The sequence below is a fragment of the Trachypithecus francoisi genome, unplaced genomic scaffold (assembly GCF_009764315.1).
Source record: "Trachypithecus francoisi isolate TF-2019V2 unplaced genomic scaffold, Tfra_2.0 Lachesis_group0, whole genome shotgun sequence".
Taxonomy (NCBI): Eukaryota; Metazoa; Chordata; class Mammalia; order Primates; family Cercopithecidae; genus Trachypithecus; species Trachypithecus francoisi.
Genome location: NW_022681453.1, coordinates 134,186,589 through 134,205,379, shown reverse-complemented (window position 1 = coordinate 134,205,379; position 18,791 = coordinate 134,186,589). Strand labels below are relative to the sequence as shown.

The 18,791-nt window shown below is 43.1% G+C and overlaps 1 protein-coding gene across 1 annotated transcript in view; it reads left to right on the top strand.

Annotated features, from left to right (window-relative positions):
• The window catches only part of TRANK1 (tetratricopeptide repeat and ankyrin repeat containing 1), a 119,580-nt gene that overhangs the window by 47,795 nt on the left and 52,994 nt on the right, over positions 1–18,791 (top strand). The window contains 5 exon segments of the mRNA XM_033211980.1: positions 403–553; positions 3,913–4,031; positions 6,733–6,816; positions 7,335–7,473; positions 10,070–10,201. Coding sequence (XP_033067871.1) covers positions 403–553; positions 3,913–4,031; positions 6,733–6,816; positions 7,335–7,473; positions 10,070–10,201 — 625 coding nt within the window.

Sequence of the window (18,791 nt, the reverse complement as noted above, 5' to 3'; positions counted from 1 at the left end):
AGTAAGACAGGATATGAGTCTGTTGCCCAGGCTGGAGTTCAGTAGCACAACTGTAGCTCACTGCAGCCTGGATCTTCTGGGCTCAAGCGATCCTCTCACCTCCGCCTCCTGAGTAGCTGGGACTACAAGGTATATGCCACTATGCCCAGCTAATTTTTCTTTTCTTTTTAGTAGAGACAAGGTCTCACTATGTTGCCCATGCTGGCCTGCAACTCCCGAGCTCAAGCGATCCTCCTGCCTTGATCTCTCAAAGTGTTAGGATTACAGGCATGAGCCACTGTGCCCAGTCAGATGTGAGACTTTTAGAGTTGGATTTCCCATGTTGCCAATCTTGTTTTTTCTTTCACCAGCAGGTTAAAGGAGATGTGATACATGACAGTTTTGCTTTTTATCATGTTCCAGGGATACTACCGAGCTGGTTATTCCTTGCTGAGGTTACACCAGTCTTATGAAGCCGCTCGCATGTTTTTTGAGGGTCTGCGGCTTGTGCAGAGAAGCCAAGACCAGGCACCGGTTGCTGATTTCCTTGTTGGAGTCTTTACCACTATGAGCAGTAAGTTGGAACTGGGGAAACTTTTTGTAAAGTCCTTGCTATTTTATTCGAATAGCTCCTGGGGACTCAGGCTCATGGGGAGATAATTTCTGGGTGTTTCTTTGTGGCTGATTTATGTAGTTTAATGAAACTAGTTCACACATTAGAAAGCATTTTGGACGCTTCGGTGGCTTCTGCCTTTGTGAAAACAGTGAGGTACTTTTTGCATAAATAACTAAAAGCTTTGGGTGTTTGGTTTCTTTTTTTTTTTTTTTTTTTTTTTGAGACGGAATCTCACTTAGTCGCCAGGCCGGAGTGCAGTGACGCAATCTCGGCTCACTGCAACCTCCGCCTCCCGGGTTCAAGTGATCCTCCTGCCTCAGCCTCCCGGGTGGCTGGGATTACAGGCACACGCCACCACACCCAGCTATTTTTTTGTATTTTTAGTAGAGATGGGGTTTCGCCATATTGGCCAGGATGGCCTTGATATCTTGACCTCGTGATCCGCCCGCCTTGGCCTCCCAAAATGCCAGGATTACAGGTGTGAGCCACCCTGCCCAGCTGGTTTCAGACTTCTAAGTGTTTTGCGTTGCTATTCATAGGGATTTCCGTATTTGTACTACTCACCTGATGTGACTTTTGCTGTTTCCTGTGATTTTTCTTTTCCTCTTTTTTTTTTTGAGATGGAGTTTCACTCTTGTTGCCCAGGCTGGAGTGCAATGGCATGATCTTTGCTCACTGCAACCTCTGTTTCCCGGGTTCAAAGGAGTCTCCTGCCCTCAGCCTCCTGAGTAGCTGGGATTACAGGTGCCTCCACCCTGCCTGGCTAACTTTTTGTATTTTTAGGAGAGATAGGGCTTCACCATGTTGGCCAGGCTGGTCTTAAACTCCTGACCTCAGGTAATCCACCTGCCTTGGCCTCCCAAAGTGCTGAGATTATAGGCATAAGCCACCGTGCCTGGTCTTTTCTGTGGTTTTTCACATGCATTTTTCCACTCTATTGAGAAAATATTTTTTTGCTATGAAAATAACCTGGAAGGGCCGATGGAGGGTCCTGTGAAAGCTGATAATGGGTGCTCTGTGTCAGGGTTGTGAAGCTCACTGCCTGGCACTGCAGAATCAGCAGAGGACTCATGTGTTCAGCCTAGCAGGGAGGGGAACATTTTGTGTCACTGCATCAAGCTACTACTTTAATGACCTGGCCTAAGACATAGCTTTGTCAGTGGCCTGGATAAGGCAAAACCAGAAACTGGTAAAGTGCAGCGTAATAAACTTCACTCCTTGCCAGTGATGGTGCAGTCTAAAGAACTGCCAATACCTAGGCTGTTGTTTTTAAATATGGTGTTTGATCAAATTTAAGTTACACTAAGATGTGCTGTTAATTTATGCTGTGCCAGTGAGAGACAACATTGATTGTAAGACATATCCTGATTTCAGAGATGTTAGAATATGAAAAATGGCACATGTTAGAATTTCTGAAAAATGGTCTTTGTCTTTTAAATGTGGGGAAATCATAGCTGACAACTGATAGACTGTTGTCAATCAAACTGTTCCCATTGCAGTTGTGGGAAAGCAACTTTTGTGGTCTGTGGGTGGAATCCCACAGATTTTGACAAGTTCGATACAGAGAGGGGACCAGAGGAGTAGCAGGCAGTGGGAAGGAGTTAGAGGCAGGTGCAGCCATGTCCCCTAGACACGGAAGTAGAAGGTCTCTTGATAGGTGCTGATGAGTCACAGCTCTTCAGTCAGTCTTTTGTCAACAGTGGTCAGGGCTGGTTTCATTTTCTTCCTAACCCGATGACTTGGCCTGCACTTCCCCATTGCCTTCTCTGCATCTTTTTTTTTTTTTTTTTGAGATGGAGTCTTGCTCTGTTGCCCAGGCTGGAGTGCAGTGGTGCAATCTAGGCTCACTGCAACCTCGGACTCCCAGGTTCAAGAGATTCTCCTGCTTAAGCCTTCTGAGTAGCTGGGACTGCAGGCGCGTGCCACCATGCCCGGCTAATTCTTGTATTTTTAGTAGAGCTGGGGTTTCAGTATGTTGGCCAGGCTGGTCTCGAACTCCTGACCTCAGGGGATCCACCTGCCTCGGCCTCCCAAAGTAGTGGGATTATAGGCATGAGGCACTGCGCCCGGTTTCTCTGCATCTTTTTTTTATTTTTTTTGAGATGGAGTTTTGCTCTTTTCCCCCAGGCTGAAGTGCAATGGCACGATCTCTGCTCACTGTAACCTCCAGCTCCTGGGTTCAAGTGATTCTCCTGCCTCAGCGTCCCTAGTAGCTGGTATTACAGGCTCTGCCACCACGCCCAGCTAATTTTTGTTTTTTTAATAGAGACGGGCTTTCACCCTGTTGGCCAGGCTGGTCTCAAACTCCTGACCTCAGGTGATCTGCCTGCCTTGGCCTCCCAAAGTGCTGGGATTACAGGTGTGAGCCACCGCACCCGGCCGTCTGCGTCTTTTAAATGTCACTATTCTGTCAGAAGCCACGCCAGAGTTATGAGAATTCCAAACAACTGCTTCTTGATGACTGCCCTGGTGGTTTTCATTCTGCCCCCAAACTGAAAGGCGGCAGTTAATAGGACAATGCATCCAATACTTTATTTACCAAAGCACTCCTTTTTGGAAGGTAAAGAAATTGGCATGGCCCAGTTTCTAAATTTTGAAAAATACATTTATGAGAAACTTTGTATCCTTTCTATGGTATATGTTTGTTTTGATATTTACTTATTTTTTGAAATTAATAACCTTGGAAGAGGTGCCAAGTTATTCTGACTCTTGACCTGTCCCTTGGACATTCTCATCCATGAATTTGAGAAATGTGGTTGGAGGATCACAAGGTGCAATAGGTCAAGAGGCCACCAGGTCAGAAGAATGTGTATTGATGACAAGAGTTGGTAGATCTGGGTTCCAGTCTTATTTCTTGTCATGAACTAACTGCACGATATGCTATGAAACCTATCTTCATTTGTCGTAGTTTCTAATGTTTTGGGTAACAATAATATTTGTCACATTTTTCTTAAAGGAAATGAGTATTGTAACTTAAGCTTCCATTTCCTCCTCTATAAGTGGAGATAATAGGCACTTCCTTAGTGGTTTGTTTGAGGGATTAAATATAAGCATGTATCACTGGGCTTGGTAACTAGAAAGGCAAAGCGAATGTTAATTATGCTGCCTAACTCTTAGGGGATTGATTTTATGATGAACTGGAAATAATGGCCACTTCAATCAATCATAAAGGGCTTCATACTACTTTGAAAATGCCTTTCTTTTGGGTATCTTTAATTTACCATTTGTCTATGTGTGAACTTAATTGGAGGACCTTTTCTGAAATGCTGTAGACTTTCCCTACATGAAAATCCCTAAATTCTGAAACTTTCTTTCAGGTGACTCCATTGTTTTGCAAAGTTTCTTGCCTTGCTTTGATCATATTTTCACAACTGGATTCCCAACAGAAGTGTGGCAATCTGTAATAGAAAAGTTGGCAAAGAAGGGATTATGGCATGTAAGTAAAAGGAGATGGCTCTCTCATGGGGAGAGTACATTCTTGATTAAATGATTTCTTTCCATTGGCATTGAGGGATTGTAATTTATTATTTGTTGATCTTGATGCCAGGATAAATTTTTAACTAGGACATCATTAAAGATGAAAAATCTTTGAGATAGATTAATTAACAGTTTCCATTTATTTTTAAAAATGGGCAAAGCACTTAGACTGTGGTAACCTCACTCCTTACTCTGTGTCTCAACCGTCATTAAAGAAATGTAAAGTACAGGTGCTAATGGTAATGTGGAATGAGAAAAACAAAGCTGTGTGTTCATTTTCACAATCATTTTTTATACTGCATTAGCTAGTGTGTGCCCAGATGACCTATCTGGGCTGCTTACAAGGGTTCCCACGTGGTTTTGAGGGACTGCTAACACTTGGATAGTGGCTAAGTGAGGTTGTAGGACCTGAACCCAGGGCCAGGAATCCATGGAATGGAGGAGTGGGTGGACTCTGGAGGCCTGGGCTTCAGTGCCACACAGATGTGTCCTTGAATCAGAATCCCCCACTTACTATTTTGGGCTAATTACTTACCTTTTGAGTCTTATTTCCTCATTTGTAAGTTGCATCATATAAACCTATTTCTCAGAGTTTTGGTGAGAATCAGAAATAATGGACAAGAGCACCTATCAGGTAATGTTTGTTGAAGGCTTACAGTGCCAGGCATTGAGCTGAGGGGTTTTATAATACCTGGCATATTCTAAGTACCCAGTGAATAGTAGTTGTCATTGGGGATAGGCTGTAAGTGCTCATGAGAATGGGCTGGCCAAAGCTAGGAGTTTGGTTAGAACAGGCCTGCTGGGCTTTCTAAAGCTGGGCAGTCCAGAAAAGTCAGCAAAAGCAAGGCCAACCTATTAAGGACTCCTGATCCTAGCAGATTGGATGACTTTAGAGTAGAGAATTCTTAAATTTTGGACAGGTAATGGATTCTATTGAAAATGTAATGAAATCTATGGGGCTCTCTTGTCATGCACTGATAATTATGTGTATAGTTTCAGGGAGCTCATGGGAAACCTCCTGGAGTCCAGCCATGGGCTCCCTGAAGCTTACCCCTATATTAAAAAATCTTGGGAGGGCAGGCAGCAGGGATGAGGAAGGCAGACTGAACTCTTGGGGAAGCAGTAATCAGAAATCCAGGGTCCTGTTAAAAGACATTTGAGATATTTTCTCTCTTTGGATAAGATAGCTGGACTAAGAGATCTATAAGGATCCTTCCAGCTTTATTTTTTAAAAAGTTTTGAAGTTCTGTGATTCCAAGTGCTAGGGTAGATCTGTGAGTAGGAGGCCTTAGGCCTCATTAGCAGGAAGATAGTTTAATTTACTGTACTCAGGGAAAGAACCTTGTCCTCTCTTCCCAGTGTGGGGTGGACATGAATAGAGCTCCATGGCCTAGGTAGAGAATGAGAGAATGGGAGACAGGCAACTCCTAATAGATCATTATCCCAGCCAGTCAAGGGAGGGCCCAGGAATCCAGCCCAAGTGGCAGGTCCAACATCCTACCTGCAGTGAGGCTGTGGTAATTCCCAAATACTGCAGACAGAAGCATCTTTTTAAAGGCCAGCGATCTGGACCACTAGAATGCTGAACTTATCACGTGGGGTTGAGTATGGGCATCGAGGCTTGTTTAGGGCAAAAAGTTAAGAATGGGCATCACAGAGGTTGCAGTGAGCTGAGATTGCACCGATGCACTGTAGCCTGGGCAACAAGAGTGAGACTCCATCTTAAAAAAAAAAAAAAAAATGGGTATCAATCTGAAAGAAACTAGAAGCGAGATGTGGCCATGGGCTCAGTTCCTGTGGTCCTAAGTCCACTGGCAAGAGCCATACATGAGAGAGGTTGGAGCTGAGACTGGGTCCCCAGTCATGGTCATAACAGAGCCGGCAATTCTTAGACCTGTTAGCATACCTGAATGATCTCAGTAGGGGTTTCTCAGGATGTGCTGTGAGACCTATGAAAACTGGCTTAACTTTAACTTCTCTGGAATTTAGTTTCTTCAGCAACTTTAGACAGGGTCAGTAGTTTAACAACTGGGTCTCTGAAAAGAAAAGGTCCCGATTTGTAGCGTTTGCTAATTTTGGTCATGTAAATACTCTCACTATGGCCAATTTCCAGCTACTAATACGACATACAAGACTTGGAGTTAGGAACAGATATGCATTGTCAGCTCAGTAGCTGATAGGAGCTGGCTCCAGCATACCATTTGACAGGGTCTAATGGGCTTCAAGTACTTGGGGCTTTTAGAATGCTGATGTGCTGAATAAGTGATTGGGATAGGGTATTTCTAAAGGATTTGAGTCTTCCACTTGTTAAGCCTTAAGAACTTGGCAGGGAATTATTACTCTTTTTTTTTTTTTTAAATCCCATTGCAACTATACTGTGAAATGCTGCATGACATCATCTGCTCCTGTCCTCAGCAGGCTTTGAGGAAGTGTGGAGAGGCCTTAGTCCTCAGCAGGAACAGGAAGTTGGCTAGACAGAGACTCTGATTGTCACAGCAAATAGCTGAAAAACTTGGCAAGCACTTTAAAAAAAGACAAAGCTAGAGAGTGGTTTTTTTTTTTTTTTGCTTGTTTTAAAGCTTAAAATAACTTTTTTGCTTTAATAACCCACGTGGAGAACATTATTATTCCAGCCTTTTCTTCTTGTCTTCTCCCACCAGTCATTTCTACTTCTGTCAGCAAAAAAAGACCGATTACCAAGCAACATTCATGTCCCAGAGTTATCACTGAAAAGTCTCTTTGAGGTAAGGTGATTTTTTTGTTTTTTTTGAAACTGAGTCTCACCCTTTCGCCCAGGCTGGAGTGCAGTGGCACGATCTCAGCTCACTGCAACCTCCGCCTCGCGGTTCAAGCAATTCTCCCTGCTTCAGCCTCCCGAGTAGCTGGGATTACAGGCGCCTACCACAATGCCCTGCTAATTTTTGTATTTTTTGGTAGAGATGGAGTTTCACCATGTTGGCCAGGCTGGTCTTGAACTCCTGACCTCAGGTGATCCACCGACCTTGGCCTCCCAAAGTGCTGGGATTACAGGTGTGAGCCACTGCCCCTGGCCTTGTAAGGTGATTTCTGGAAACATAACTTCCTTGTGTCTGGTACTTTCTCCTTCAGCTGCCTTACCACAAATTTGTTTTTAATAATAATCCTAGGCTTGGACCACAGCTAATCCAAGTGTTACTGATTCCATACTTTATGGGTAAAGGAGTTTGAAGCTTCATATTGATTAGTGACTTCCATAATTTCTCTTGTGTGTTTTTTTCCCCAGAAATACGTTTTCATTGGACTTTATGAGAAGATGGAACAAGTGCCCAAGTTAGTCCAGTGGCTCATCTCCATTGGTGCAAGTGTTGAGACTATAGGACCGTATCCCCTTCATGCCCTCATGCGACTCTGTATCCAAGCCAGTAAGTCTTCTTGCTGTTTTCCACCCTCCAAGCTGCCCTTCCAGCCGAATTCTGGGACTTTGTTGAGCTCAAGTGAAACTAGAATTAAGCCACCTGAATGCAGACCGTTTGAATATTCAAATGATTTAGTTATTCAAAAGAATGAAGCAGCAGGGAAGTCATAACGTTTTTATCTTTCCTGGCACCTAGTAGCTGCAGGAGGTCCAAACGGAAAGGATTCTGTGTTTCTAGACAGATCCTGGCAGGAGGGTGGAGCCCTGGTACCCAAGGAAGGAACTTAGGACGGACAGCTGTTGCTGGGCAACACTCCCAGGAGACCTGCAGAGTTTCCTCCTTCCAGCATAGGCAGCTTTGGTCTTTTTCTCTAGGTTCATCTTCATTCTAGCCCAGAGGGCTGACGGCTGTGTTGTGGGACACACAACACAGTCCCTTGGCTGGGGGGATCCCAAGTGAGACATGAGCTATTGCTGGATACAGTTTGGTTGTGCTTCTTTTAAAAGACTGCTATTTTCGTGAAGTTCTTTTTTTTTTTTTTTGAGACGGAGTCTTGCTCTGTCGCCCAGGCTGGAGTGCAGTGGCCGGATCTCAGCTCACTGCAAGCTCCGCCTCCCGGGTTCACGCTATTCTCCTGCCTCAGCCTCCGGCGTAGCTGGGACTACAGGCGCCCGCCACCTCCCCTGGCTAGTTTTTTTTTTTTGTATTTTTTAGTAAAGACGGGGTTTCACCGTGTTAGCCAGGATGGTCTCCATCTCCTGACCTCGTGACCTCGTGATCCACCCGTCTCGGCCTCCCAAAGTGCTGGGATTACAGGCTTGAGCCACCGCACCCGGCAGAAGTTCTTTTTTAAGCTTTGCCATCTGGTTATAGGATTTAACTTTAAAAATATTTTTATTTTATCATTAACACACACACACACACACACACTTTAGATAGAAGTTTGTTTTTCTTTCCAAGCACACGTGGCATCACTGTGGGACATTCACCCCTAGCATTTTAACGCCAGAAGGGGCCAAGAGAACTTGTCCAGTCTACCTCTTGTAGGCTGTATCATCTCCCCAGGAATGGGGGAGTGGGAGGTGGCCATGGGCTTGAGGCCTGGGACCCCTGTCTTTGCTGTAGCCAGATTTGTCCTGCTGTTATTCGTTTCATATAGTGGGGAATTTATAAGATATATATATATATATTTTTTGAGACTGAGTCTCAATCTATTGCCCAGGCTGGGGGAGTGCAGTGACATGATATTGGCTCACTGCACTGCGGCCTTTGCCTCCTGGGTTCAGGTGATTCCCCTGCATCAGCCTCCCAAGTATCTGAGATTACAGGTGCCCGTCACCACGCCTGGATAATTTTTGTATTTTTAGTAGAGACGGGGTTTCACCATGTTGGCCAGGCTGGTCTCAATTTTCTGATCTCAAGTGATCCACCCGCCTCAGCCTGCAAAAGTGCTGGGATTACAGGTGTGAGCCTCACCATGCCTGGCCAAGAGATTTTATTCTTACACAGAGATTGGTAGATAAAACATTTAAAAATAAAGCCTGATTCAAAGCTACTTAATCTAATCCTCCCAGTTTCAAGTGAGGAAACTGGGATGCAGAGAAGTGTGGCTCTGGTTACGAATGTCATGGTTCCCCATTGCGTCTCCTTTTAAGTTAGTTCCTGTGATTGTAGGGGTATCAGTAAGATTGAGCCTTCAAGTTGGTAAGTTTTAATACTTCATTTGTTTCTCAGAGAACTCTGACATGGTAACAAATGGGCGTCCAAAGAGTTGGCAGAGGTTTGTGGCTTTCCTAGATCTCAGGAACTCCAAGGAAGGAATTGAATATATATGTCCTAAGGATAGTAATGCAGTAGGGTAATCTCATCAGAGATACTGGCTTGATTATTAAAGTGGAGGCTGTTGCGCCTCACCCAGATCCTCTTTGCCACCAACCCCCTCACCCCCACCTGCTGTCAATGTTAGCTGCTAACAACTCACAGCTGGCCCCTTGGGCAGAGCATTGCTCTTTGTCAACAGAAACCACTTCCCAGAGAGGTTCTCTCTGGACCTTGCCTCTCTCCCTGAGTGCATTTTGTAGCTCTTGATTGACTGACATGGGGATTCAAAAGGCCAACCCCAGTGCCTCAAGGTGGGTCTAGGCTGTGGTGCATTCCTGCTGCAGAGCTGCTCATGAGGTCAGGCTGGAGTGACCCTACTAGGATTACTACCTTGCTTAGCTGCTTCCCCTACCTGTCCTGCCTCCCTCTTTCTCGTGCCATCTCTAGCTCAGTCACATGTGCTCTTTCTTGTGCTATCTCTAGCTCAGTCACATGTATAAGAATCCCTATCTCAGGCTTCTAGGGAACCTGACCTAAGTTGATTCTGGGTCACTTTCTATAACTCATCCTCTTACTTGACAAACACCCGTGTCTCCCCACACCTGTTTGTGATGAGTGGAAACGTATGTTGGATTCCTCATTTGGTTACCTTAGTGTGGTCCACGTTGACTTGCTTTGCTGATTTTCTTTCTTTCTTTTTAATCTATTGCTGCTGCACAAATGAACTTTGCTGACTTTCTGTATGTGGAAAACATTAGTAAGTCATTCTAATTCCCTTCAGGGGAAAACCATCTTTTCCGGTGGTTAATGGATCACAAGCCCGAGTGGAAAGGCCGCATTAACCAGAAGGACGGGGATGGCTGCACTGTCCTGCACGTCGTCGCTGCCCACTCCCCAGGATACCTCGTCAAGCGTGAGTAGTGGCACCTCACTACTCACAGTAGTGACTTCAAGTGTCAGAGGGTGCGCTGTGGCTGGCTGGTGTCAGGCTTTGAGGACCCACAACTGCCTTGTTTTACCCATTCTATCCCTAGCTGGTTCAGCGGGCTAAACTTCCCCTTGAACTAAACTTGATTTTGGTCGGTGGGTGGGTAAGCTGTATGCAGAAAGAAAGTGAGGTGAGAGAAGGAAGAATTGCTGGGCTTCAAGTGCTCTTTCACCTTGAAATGGCTTCTGTGGGGTTGAATGGTTTCAAGAAAATGGGCTCCTGGCTGCCTTTGTTCTCTCCTTCATCACATGGTTACTCATTTTATTTTATGCCAAGTCTGTGTTAGCTGCCAGAGAGGAATTATGAACCGAACTGCACATGGTTCTGCCTTCATGGCACTTAGAATCTAACACAGGGATTGCATCTTCCTTTACCTGCTGGGGCCAGACCGGGCACATGAGGGAGTGAGGCTGGCACATGCGAGGAGAAGCTGGTTCTTCTGACACCGGTGCACCGTGTTAGCCTGGGAAGCAGGAAGGCTTGTTCACTCTTACAGAGCTCTCTGATGTCACTCACTTTTCTTGAAACTCTCAGACCCCTCAGTTTTTGCTTTCTGTTTGGGACAGAGAAGAACATACTATTTCCCATAATGATAATGGACTCTCAGCCTCTGTGGAAGGGAGGTGACAGGGAGTGGTGAGGAGCTTGTGCTGCTGCAGCCTGGAGCTGATCATAGGAACTAGGCTGGGCTGTCATCTTCTCATGGCAAGAGATGTTGGACATCTGGATTTTTTTTGAGATGGAGTCTCACTCTGTCACCCAGGCTGGAACAGTGGCACCATCTTGGCTCACTGCAACCTCCGCCTCCCGGGTTCAAGCAATTCTCCTGCCTCAGCCTCTCCCCAGTAGTTGGGACTACAGGTGCACACCACCATGCCCAGCTAATTTTTGTAACTTTAGTAGTTATGTTGGCCAGGCTGTTCTTGAACTCCTGACCTCAAGTGATCCACCTGTCTTGGCCTCCCAAAGAACTGGGGTATAGGCATGAGCCACCATGCCCGGCCAGAAATCTGGATTTTTTAAAACTGTGAAATCTTGTGATTTTTCAGCTGTCTGCTCAGATTTAAACATGCCTGTGAACTAGAATCAGCCTGAAGGCCTCCTTTTGGGGACCTCTGGTCTGGTGGTTACTCGTAGGAAACTGTCCTCCCTTTAGCATCTCTCAGGAGGAGCCCAGCGAGGCTTGTTTCTCTAATGTCATTCCCACTGAACTGGGACCTAGGAACCTATATCTAGGGAAACAAAGGAGAAGAGTTCTGTAGATTTTTGAGCTTTATTGAAATGTTATTCATATACTATATAATTTACCTGTTTAAAGTGTACAGTTAAATGCTTTTTGATCTATTCAGAGCCGTGCAAGTATCATTACAGTACATTTTAGAACGTTTTTTATCCTAAAAAGAAACCCTACATCCATTAGCAGTCATTCCATTTCCCTCATCCCCAAGCCCTAAGCAACGATCACTTTTTGTCTATATGGATTTGCCTATTCTGGATATTTCATGTAAGTGGAATCATAGAATATAAGGCCTTTTGTGACTGGCTTCTTTCACCAGCATATTTTCAAGGTTTATCCGTGTTGTAGAATGAATCAATACTCAATTCCCTTTTCTTGCCAAATAATATTCTATTGTATAAATACACCATGTTTTGTTTATTCGTTCTTCAGTTGACGGGTGTTTGGGTTGTTTCCACTCTGGCTAGTATGAATAATGCTGCTGTAAATATTTGTGTACAGGGCGTTTGTTTTCATTTTTCCCAGCTAGATACCCAGGAGGAGAATTGCTGGATCATATGGTAACACTGTGTTTAACCTTTTGAGGAATTGCCAGACTGTTTCCCAAAGTGGCTGTACTGTTTTACAGTCTCACCGGCAGTGTATGATGATTCCAGCTTCTTCACATCCTAACCCTTGTTATTTATTATCTGTTCTTTGGATGTTCTCTGTGTTTTAGTCCCTTCTTAAAGACAGTGATATTCTGGCAAACAACTAGCTCTTCAAGAGAAAAGCCCTGCATTGTAGCATTTCTTGAGTTCCATGGTATAATCAGGGGTGTCTGATCTTTTGGCTTCCCTGGGCCACATTGGAATAAGAATTGTCTTGGGCCACACATAAAATACAGTAATACTAAAGATGGCTGATGAGTTAAAAAAAAAAAAAAAAAAAGAAGGTCCGTGCACAAATCCCATAATGTTTTAAGAAAATTACAAATTTGTGTGGGCCGTGGGTTGGACAAGCATGGAAATACTCCCATTAGTGGCATAATTCATGCTACCAATGTGATGTCATGCAACACAGAGTTGGGAAGAGATGTGTGGTAGGACGTTATTATATTTTATTTTTATCATACAGGTACATATTAAGATAGAAGTAAAGAAACCTCATCATAGATAATAGCAAAATGTAGTAAAAATTATTAGGAAGTGATGGGTTTTGTTTGTCATAGAATTTTTTTAATTATAATTTTTATCAACCAGCTTGCAACATTTCTGGACATTAAACAATTGGCTCTTGTGAACTGATATGAACTGGGTCTTAGCATACCACTATGCTAAACCTAACATTAGCCTAGTAATTTATGGTTAAAGAATGTGCCACAACAATCATTGTGCTCTCTTTACATATCTCTACCCTGCAAATCTTCAAGAAAAAATACTTCCTGTCTGACTCTTTGATTTGCAAAAAACACATCTCCAGGTCTCCTGACATGCATGTGGCATAATGGCATGCACTTATAGTCCCAGCTACTCGGGAGTCTGAGGTAGAAGAATTGCTTGAACCCAGGAGGTGGAGCGTGCAGTGAGCTGAGATTGTGCCACTGCACTCCAGCCTGGGTGACAGAGCGAGACTCCATCTCAAAAAAAAAAAAAAAAAAACAAAAAAAACACACACAGACAGAAGGAACACAAATTTTAAATCAACATTAATCAAAGACCATAGTAGTACCTGTAGCTGTCAACACCTACCTCACCCTCCCAAGCAGCTGGGAGTACAGGCATGTGCCACTATGTCCGGCTAATTTATTGTATTTTTAGTAGAGATGGGGTTTCAGCATGTTAGCCAGGGTGGTCTCGATTTCCCGACTTTGTGGTCTACCTGCCTCAGCCTCCCAAAATGCTGGGATTACAGGTGTGAGCCACCGTGCCCGGCCATTTTTCTCTTTATTTTTTGTTTCATACTGTCTTTGAAATCTAGCATGTGTTTCACTCCTTTCACCACATCTCATGCATTTCAAGTGCTCTATAGCCATATGTGGCTTAGACTCTAACCTGTATGTGGCTTAGAATAACAATTTTATACTAGTTCTAATACAGAAACCCTAACTTTCTGAAAGTTGGGAGGATAAAATGTGAAGTAAAGAGAGGGCTGGCTGGGAGTGGTGGCTTACACCTGTAATCCTAGCACATTGGGAGGCTAAGGTGGGTGGATCACTTGAGCCCAGGAGTTTGAGACCAGCCTGGGCAACATGGCAAAATTAACTGGGAGTGATGGTGGGCAACTGTAGTCCTAGTTACTCGGGAGACTGAGGCAGGAGAATCACTTGAACTTGGGAGGCAGAGGTTGAAGTGAGCTAAGATCGCGCCACTGCGTTTCAGCCTGGGTGACAGAGCAAGTTCCTGCCTAAAAAAAAAAAAAAGAAGACCTTTTCTTCCTTCATATGGATGTCAACATAGGCTTCCACTATGACCTCCAACGAAGGAGGCTTCTCACCTCTCACAGGCCCCTTCTCCTTCTTCTGCTTTCTCCCAAACCCTCTTCATCTTCCTCTTTTTCATCAGGGAAAATCTTGCCTCTATTTTTTAAAATGTTTTATTTTGAACTAATTTTAGACTTACAGAAAAGTTGTAAAAATAGTTCAGAGATTTTCTGTACTCCCCTCACCCAGCCTCCTCATAAAGTTAGCATGTTATATAATCAAAGTTTAGGCCAGCACAGTGCCTCCTGCCTGTAATCCCAGCACTATGGGAGGCCAAGGTGGGAGGATCACTTGAACCCAGGAGTTTGAGACCAGCCTGGGCAACATAGTGAGATGCTGTCTCTATAAAAATAAACATAAAAAAATTAGCCGGGTGTGGTGGCACAGGCCCGTAGTCCTAGCTACTCAGGAGGCTGAGGCGGGAAGATGGTTTGAGCCCAGGAGTTCGAGGCTGCTGTGAACTACGATCATGCTGCTGCATTCAGCCTGGTCAATTGACTGAGACCCTGTCTCTAAAAAATAAAATAAAAGCAAAGTGTAATTATCAAAATGAAGAAATTAACATTGATATAATACTGTCCACTAATATAGAGACCTCATATGAGTTTACTAGCTTTTTTTTACTAACGTACCTTTTCTGTTCCAGGATCCCACATTGCATTTAGTTTTTGTCTCCTTAGTGTTCTGTAGTCTGTGACCATTCCTCAGTCTTTCCTTGCCTTTTGTTACCTTGACCCTTTCGGAGAGTAGTAGTCAGTTATTTGGTAGACTATCAATTTTAGTTTGTTTGATATTCTGTTATGACTGGAATGAAGTTACGTGTTTTTGGTAACAATATTACAGAAATGATTTTGTGTCCTCAGTGAATCGTACCAAGGGGTTCATGATGTCAATAATTCTTATATTAACCTTGGTTATTGGTCAAGGTGTGATGTGTGGGGCTTCTCCACTCTAAAATTACTATCTTTTCTTTTGTAGTTAATGAGTATCTTGGAGGGGATACTTGGAAACTGTGCACATACCCTGTTTCTCCTCAAACTTCTGCCCACTAATTTTTTTATCCATTGATAGATCTTGACAGCTACAGATATTACTATGGTGTTTGATTAATGTTGATTTGAAGTTTTTCTTCTGTCTACATTTATTGTTTGAAATATTTTCTTCCCCCCGCCCTCCGAGACAGAGTCTCGCTCTGTCTCCAGGCTGGAGTGCAGTGGTGCAATCTGGGCTCGCTGCAACCTCCGCCTCCTGGGTTCAAGTGATTCTCCTGCCTCAGCCTCCCGAGTAGCTGGGATTACAGGTGCGTGCCACCACGTCCAGCTAATTTTTGTATTTTTAGTACAGATGGGGTTTCACCATGTAGGCCAGGATGGTCTCGATCTCTTGACCTCAGGTGATTCACCCGCCTGGGCCTCCCAAAGTGCTGGGATCACAGGCGTGAGCTACCACGCCCACCCTATTTCTTGGAATTCTTCTGTAATGAAGAGCTGTTCCTTCTCCCTGTATATTCAATTATTTAGTGATTTCAGTATGGACTCGGATATTTATTTTATTCCATGGGATAAAATCCAATGCTATGATTATTTATTTTGTTGCTAACATTGCTCCAGCTTTAGCCATAAGGGGCATTCTTCAGACTGGCCCCTGTGTTCCTTCAAAAAGTCCCCATCTTTATTTGAGCACTTCCTTACTTTCAGACACCACAAGGTGTTCCACGTTCATATTGCGTGTTCCCTGTCCCAGCCCTGGAATCATCCACTTCTCTAAGGATCCCTGGTTCCTGTCGGAGAATGTTAGAGGAAACAAGATCTGGTACTAGGTATGCCATTGCTAAGCGGAGTGTCATTGTTTCTAGGACTTCTCGGCAGATAAGAGCTAGGACATATGTGTATGTGCACTAACTGATGAAGTAGTATATAATCAGATGTAGGATCTGTATAATACAAATGTACATCAATAATACAGTTGTATATCTGTATTATTGTATCTCTCTGCGTATGTCTATGTTAAAAACCATGAGTTTATACTGATACCTCTGATTCCAGTCCAAACACCATGATCATTCAGTCTTTTTCATTTGTAACATTGTTCATCTACAATATATTTATACTTACTCAGTCTATGAGTTTCAGACTAGGTAACCCATAATACCTCTGTGAGAAACACATTTACTGACTAGATTTATATTTATTTTATGTTCATTTATATTCAGCGTTTTTTGTCTTTAGCCTTTGAGCATCCGTTTAAGATACTGGTAGTTCTTTTCTTTCCCACCCCCTTTACTATGGTTTTGTTAGTAATTTGTAGAACACTCAGACTCATTTTTTTAATGATTGTGTTCCATTTTTTGATTCGCCCCACATCCTGATTGATTTTGTTTATAGTTTGGGTATATGAAAGGCCTGTGAAATATTACCATCATTCTAGGAGTCAGAACTTAACAAAAAATTGGCTTAGAGAAATGTCACTTCCTTCTCATCCTTGCTCCCTGGCCATTTCCATTTCCTCCTCCTTGCTGCTCCCTGCCCATCCAGTCTTATAGATTATCAATTTCTTTAATTTCAGGCCTATTCTTTCTGGATTTCTTTTGCAGCAATGAGCACACACATGCTATTTTCTTATACCTCCTTTTTTCCTTTTTTTTTCGTGAAGAGTTACGTTGTGTAGTTACTCCTTGTCACTTTACTTTTTTTTCTCTTTTCTTTTCTCTGTGTGTGTGTGGTTTTTTTTTTTTTTTTTTTTTTTTTTTTTTTTGAGACAGGGTCTCACTCTATCACCCAGTCTGGAATGCAGAGATGCAGTCTTGGCTCACTGCAGCCTCACCCACCCAAGCTCAAGCGATCATCCCACCTCAGCCTCCTGAGTAGCAAAGACTAGATATGTGCTACCATGCCTGGCTATTTTTTTTGTTGTTATTGGTAGAGACAGAGTTTTGCCATGTTTTCCAGGTTGGTCTCAAACTCCTGGGCTCAAGTGATCTGCCTTCCTTGGTCTCACAACATGCTGAGATTACAGGCATGAGCCATTGCACCTCACCTGATTTTTTTCACTGAGAGTGTGTCCTGGAAATCACTCCATATTAATTCATATGTATAAATGCATATGTAGTTTTGTTAGATAATATCAATTTTTCATCCAGGAGAGGGTTGTACCAATTTGAGTTACCACCAACAATGTGTGAGGGTGCTTCTCTCACAACAGTCTCACCAGTAGAATTTGTTGTCTTATTTTTAAAAGTTTTCTGATCCCATAGGTGAGAATTGTTTTTTTAGTATAGTTTTAATTTGCATTTCTCTAATTAAGTGTGAGGTTGCACTTTTAAGAATGTGTTTAAGAATCATTTTAGGCCGGGCACGGTGGCTCAAGCCTGTAATCCCAGCACTTTTGGAGGCTGAGATGGGCGGATCACGAGGTCTGGAGATCGAGACCATCCTGGCTAACCCGGTGAAACCCCGTCTCTACTAAAAAATACAAAAAACTAGCCGGGCAAGGTGGCGGGCGCCTGTAGTCCCAGCTACTCGGGAGGCTGAGGCAGGAGAATGGCATGAACCCAGGAGGCGGAGCTTGCAGTGAGCTGAGATCAGGCCGCTGCACTCCAGCCTGGGAGACAGAGCGAGACTCCGTCTCAAAAAAAAAAAAAAAAAAAGGAATCATTTTAATACCTTTACTATGAATTATATATATGTTCATGTCTCTTTCCCATTTTTCTATATGGTTTTTGGTCCTTTGTCCTCAATTTTTAAGAATTCTTTGCTCATTAGCTTTTGTCCGTGGTATATATTGCAATTATTTTCTCCCAGTTTGTCAGTTGTCTTCTGACTTTGTTGTTTTTTGTCATGCAATTTGTTTTTCTTTTTATATAGTCAAATTTATCAATCTATTGTTTATTGCCTCCAGATTTGGAGTTACAAAGTCTTTCCTTACACCAAAGTTAAAGAGGAACTCACCCGTATTGTCTTCAGGTGCCTGTAGTGTTTCATTCTTTTACATGTAGATTCTTGGTCCATTGTAGTTTATTGTAAGAATCTAGCTTTACTTTTTTCCAAATGATTACCTATTTGTCTCTGTACTATTTATTTAAAAGTCTGTCTTAACCTCAGTAATTTGAGATGCCACTAATGCTGAACTTTGTTTTATTCTATTTATCTCTTTGCCTATTCATGTGTTATAGGCGTCTTTGAATACCTTTCTAAAAACCAGTTTAAAATTTTTCAGTACACTTTATACCCACCAGGATGACTAAAATAAAAAAAGATAACAAATGTTGACAAGGAAATGGAAAACTTGGATCCTTCATGCATTGCTGGTGGGTAAGAAAAATGCTGCATCTGCTTTGGAAAACAGTTTGACAGTTGCTCAGAAAGTTAAACAGTTACCATAAGACCAAATATGTCGCTCATAGGTATATACCAGAAAAAATGTAAACATGCCCAAATAAGAACTTATACATGGTTATTCATACCAGCATTATTCACAATAGCCAGAAAAGTGGAAACAACCCAAATCTCTGTCAACTGAGGAATGGATAAACAAAATATGCCATATCCATGCAAGGGAATATTATTCAACCATAAAAAGGAAGTACTGATACATGCTACAACACGGACGAACCTTGCAAGTGTTATGCTAGGTGACACAAGCAGACAAAAAAGACCACATGTTGTGTGATTTCGTTGATATGAAATGCCCAGAATAAGGAAATCCTAGAGACAGAAAGTGGATTACTGGTTGCCAGGGGTTGGGGAAGGGGAGTAGAGAACGACTTAATGTGTATGAGATTTATTTTAGAGGTGATGAAAACGTTCTGGAATTGGATA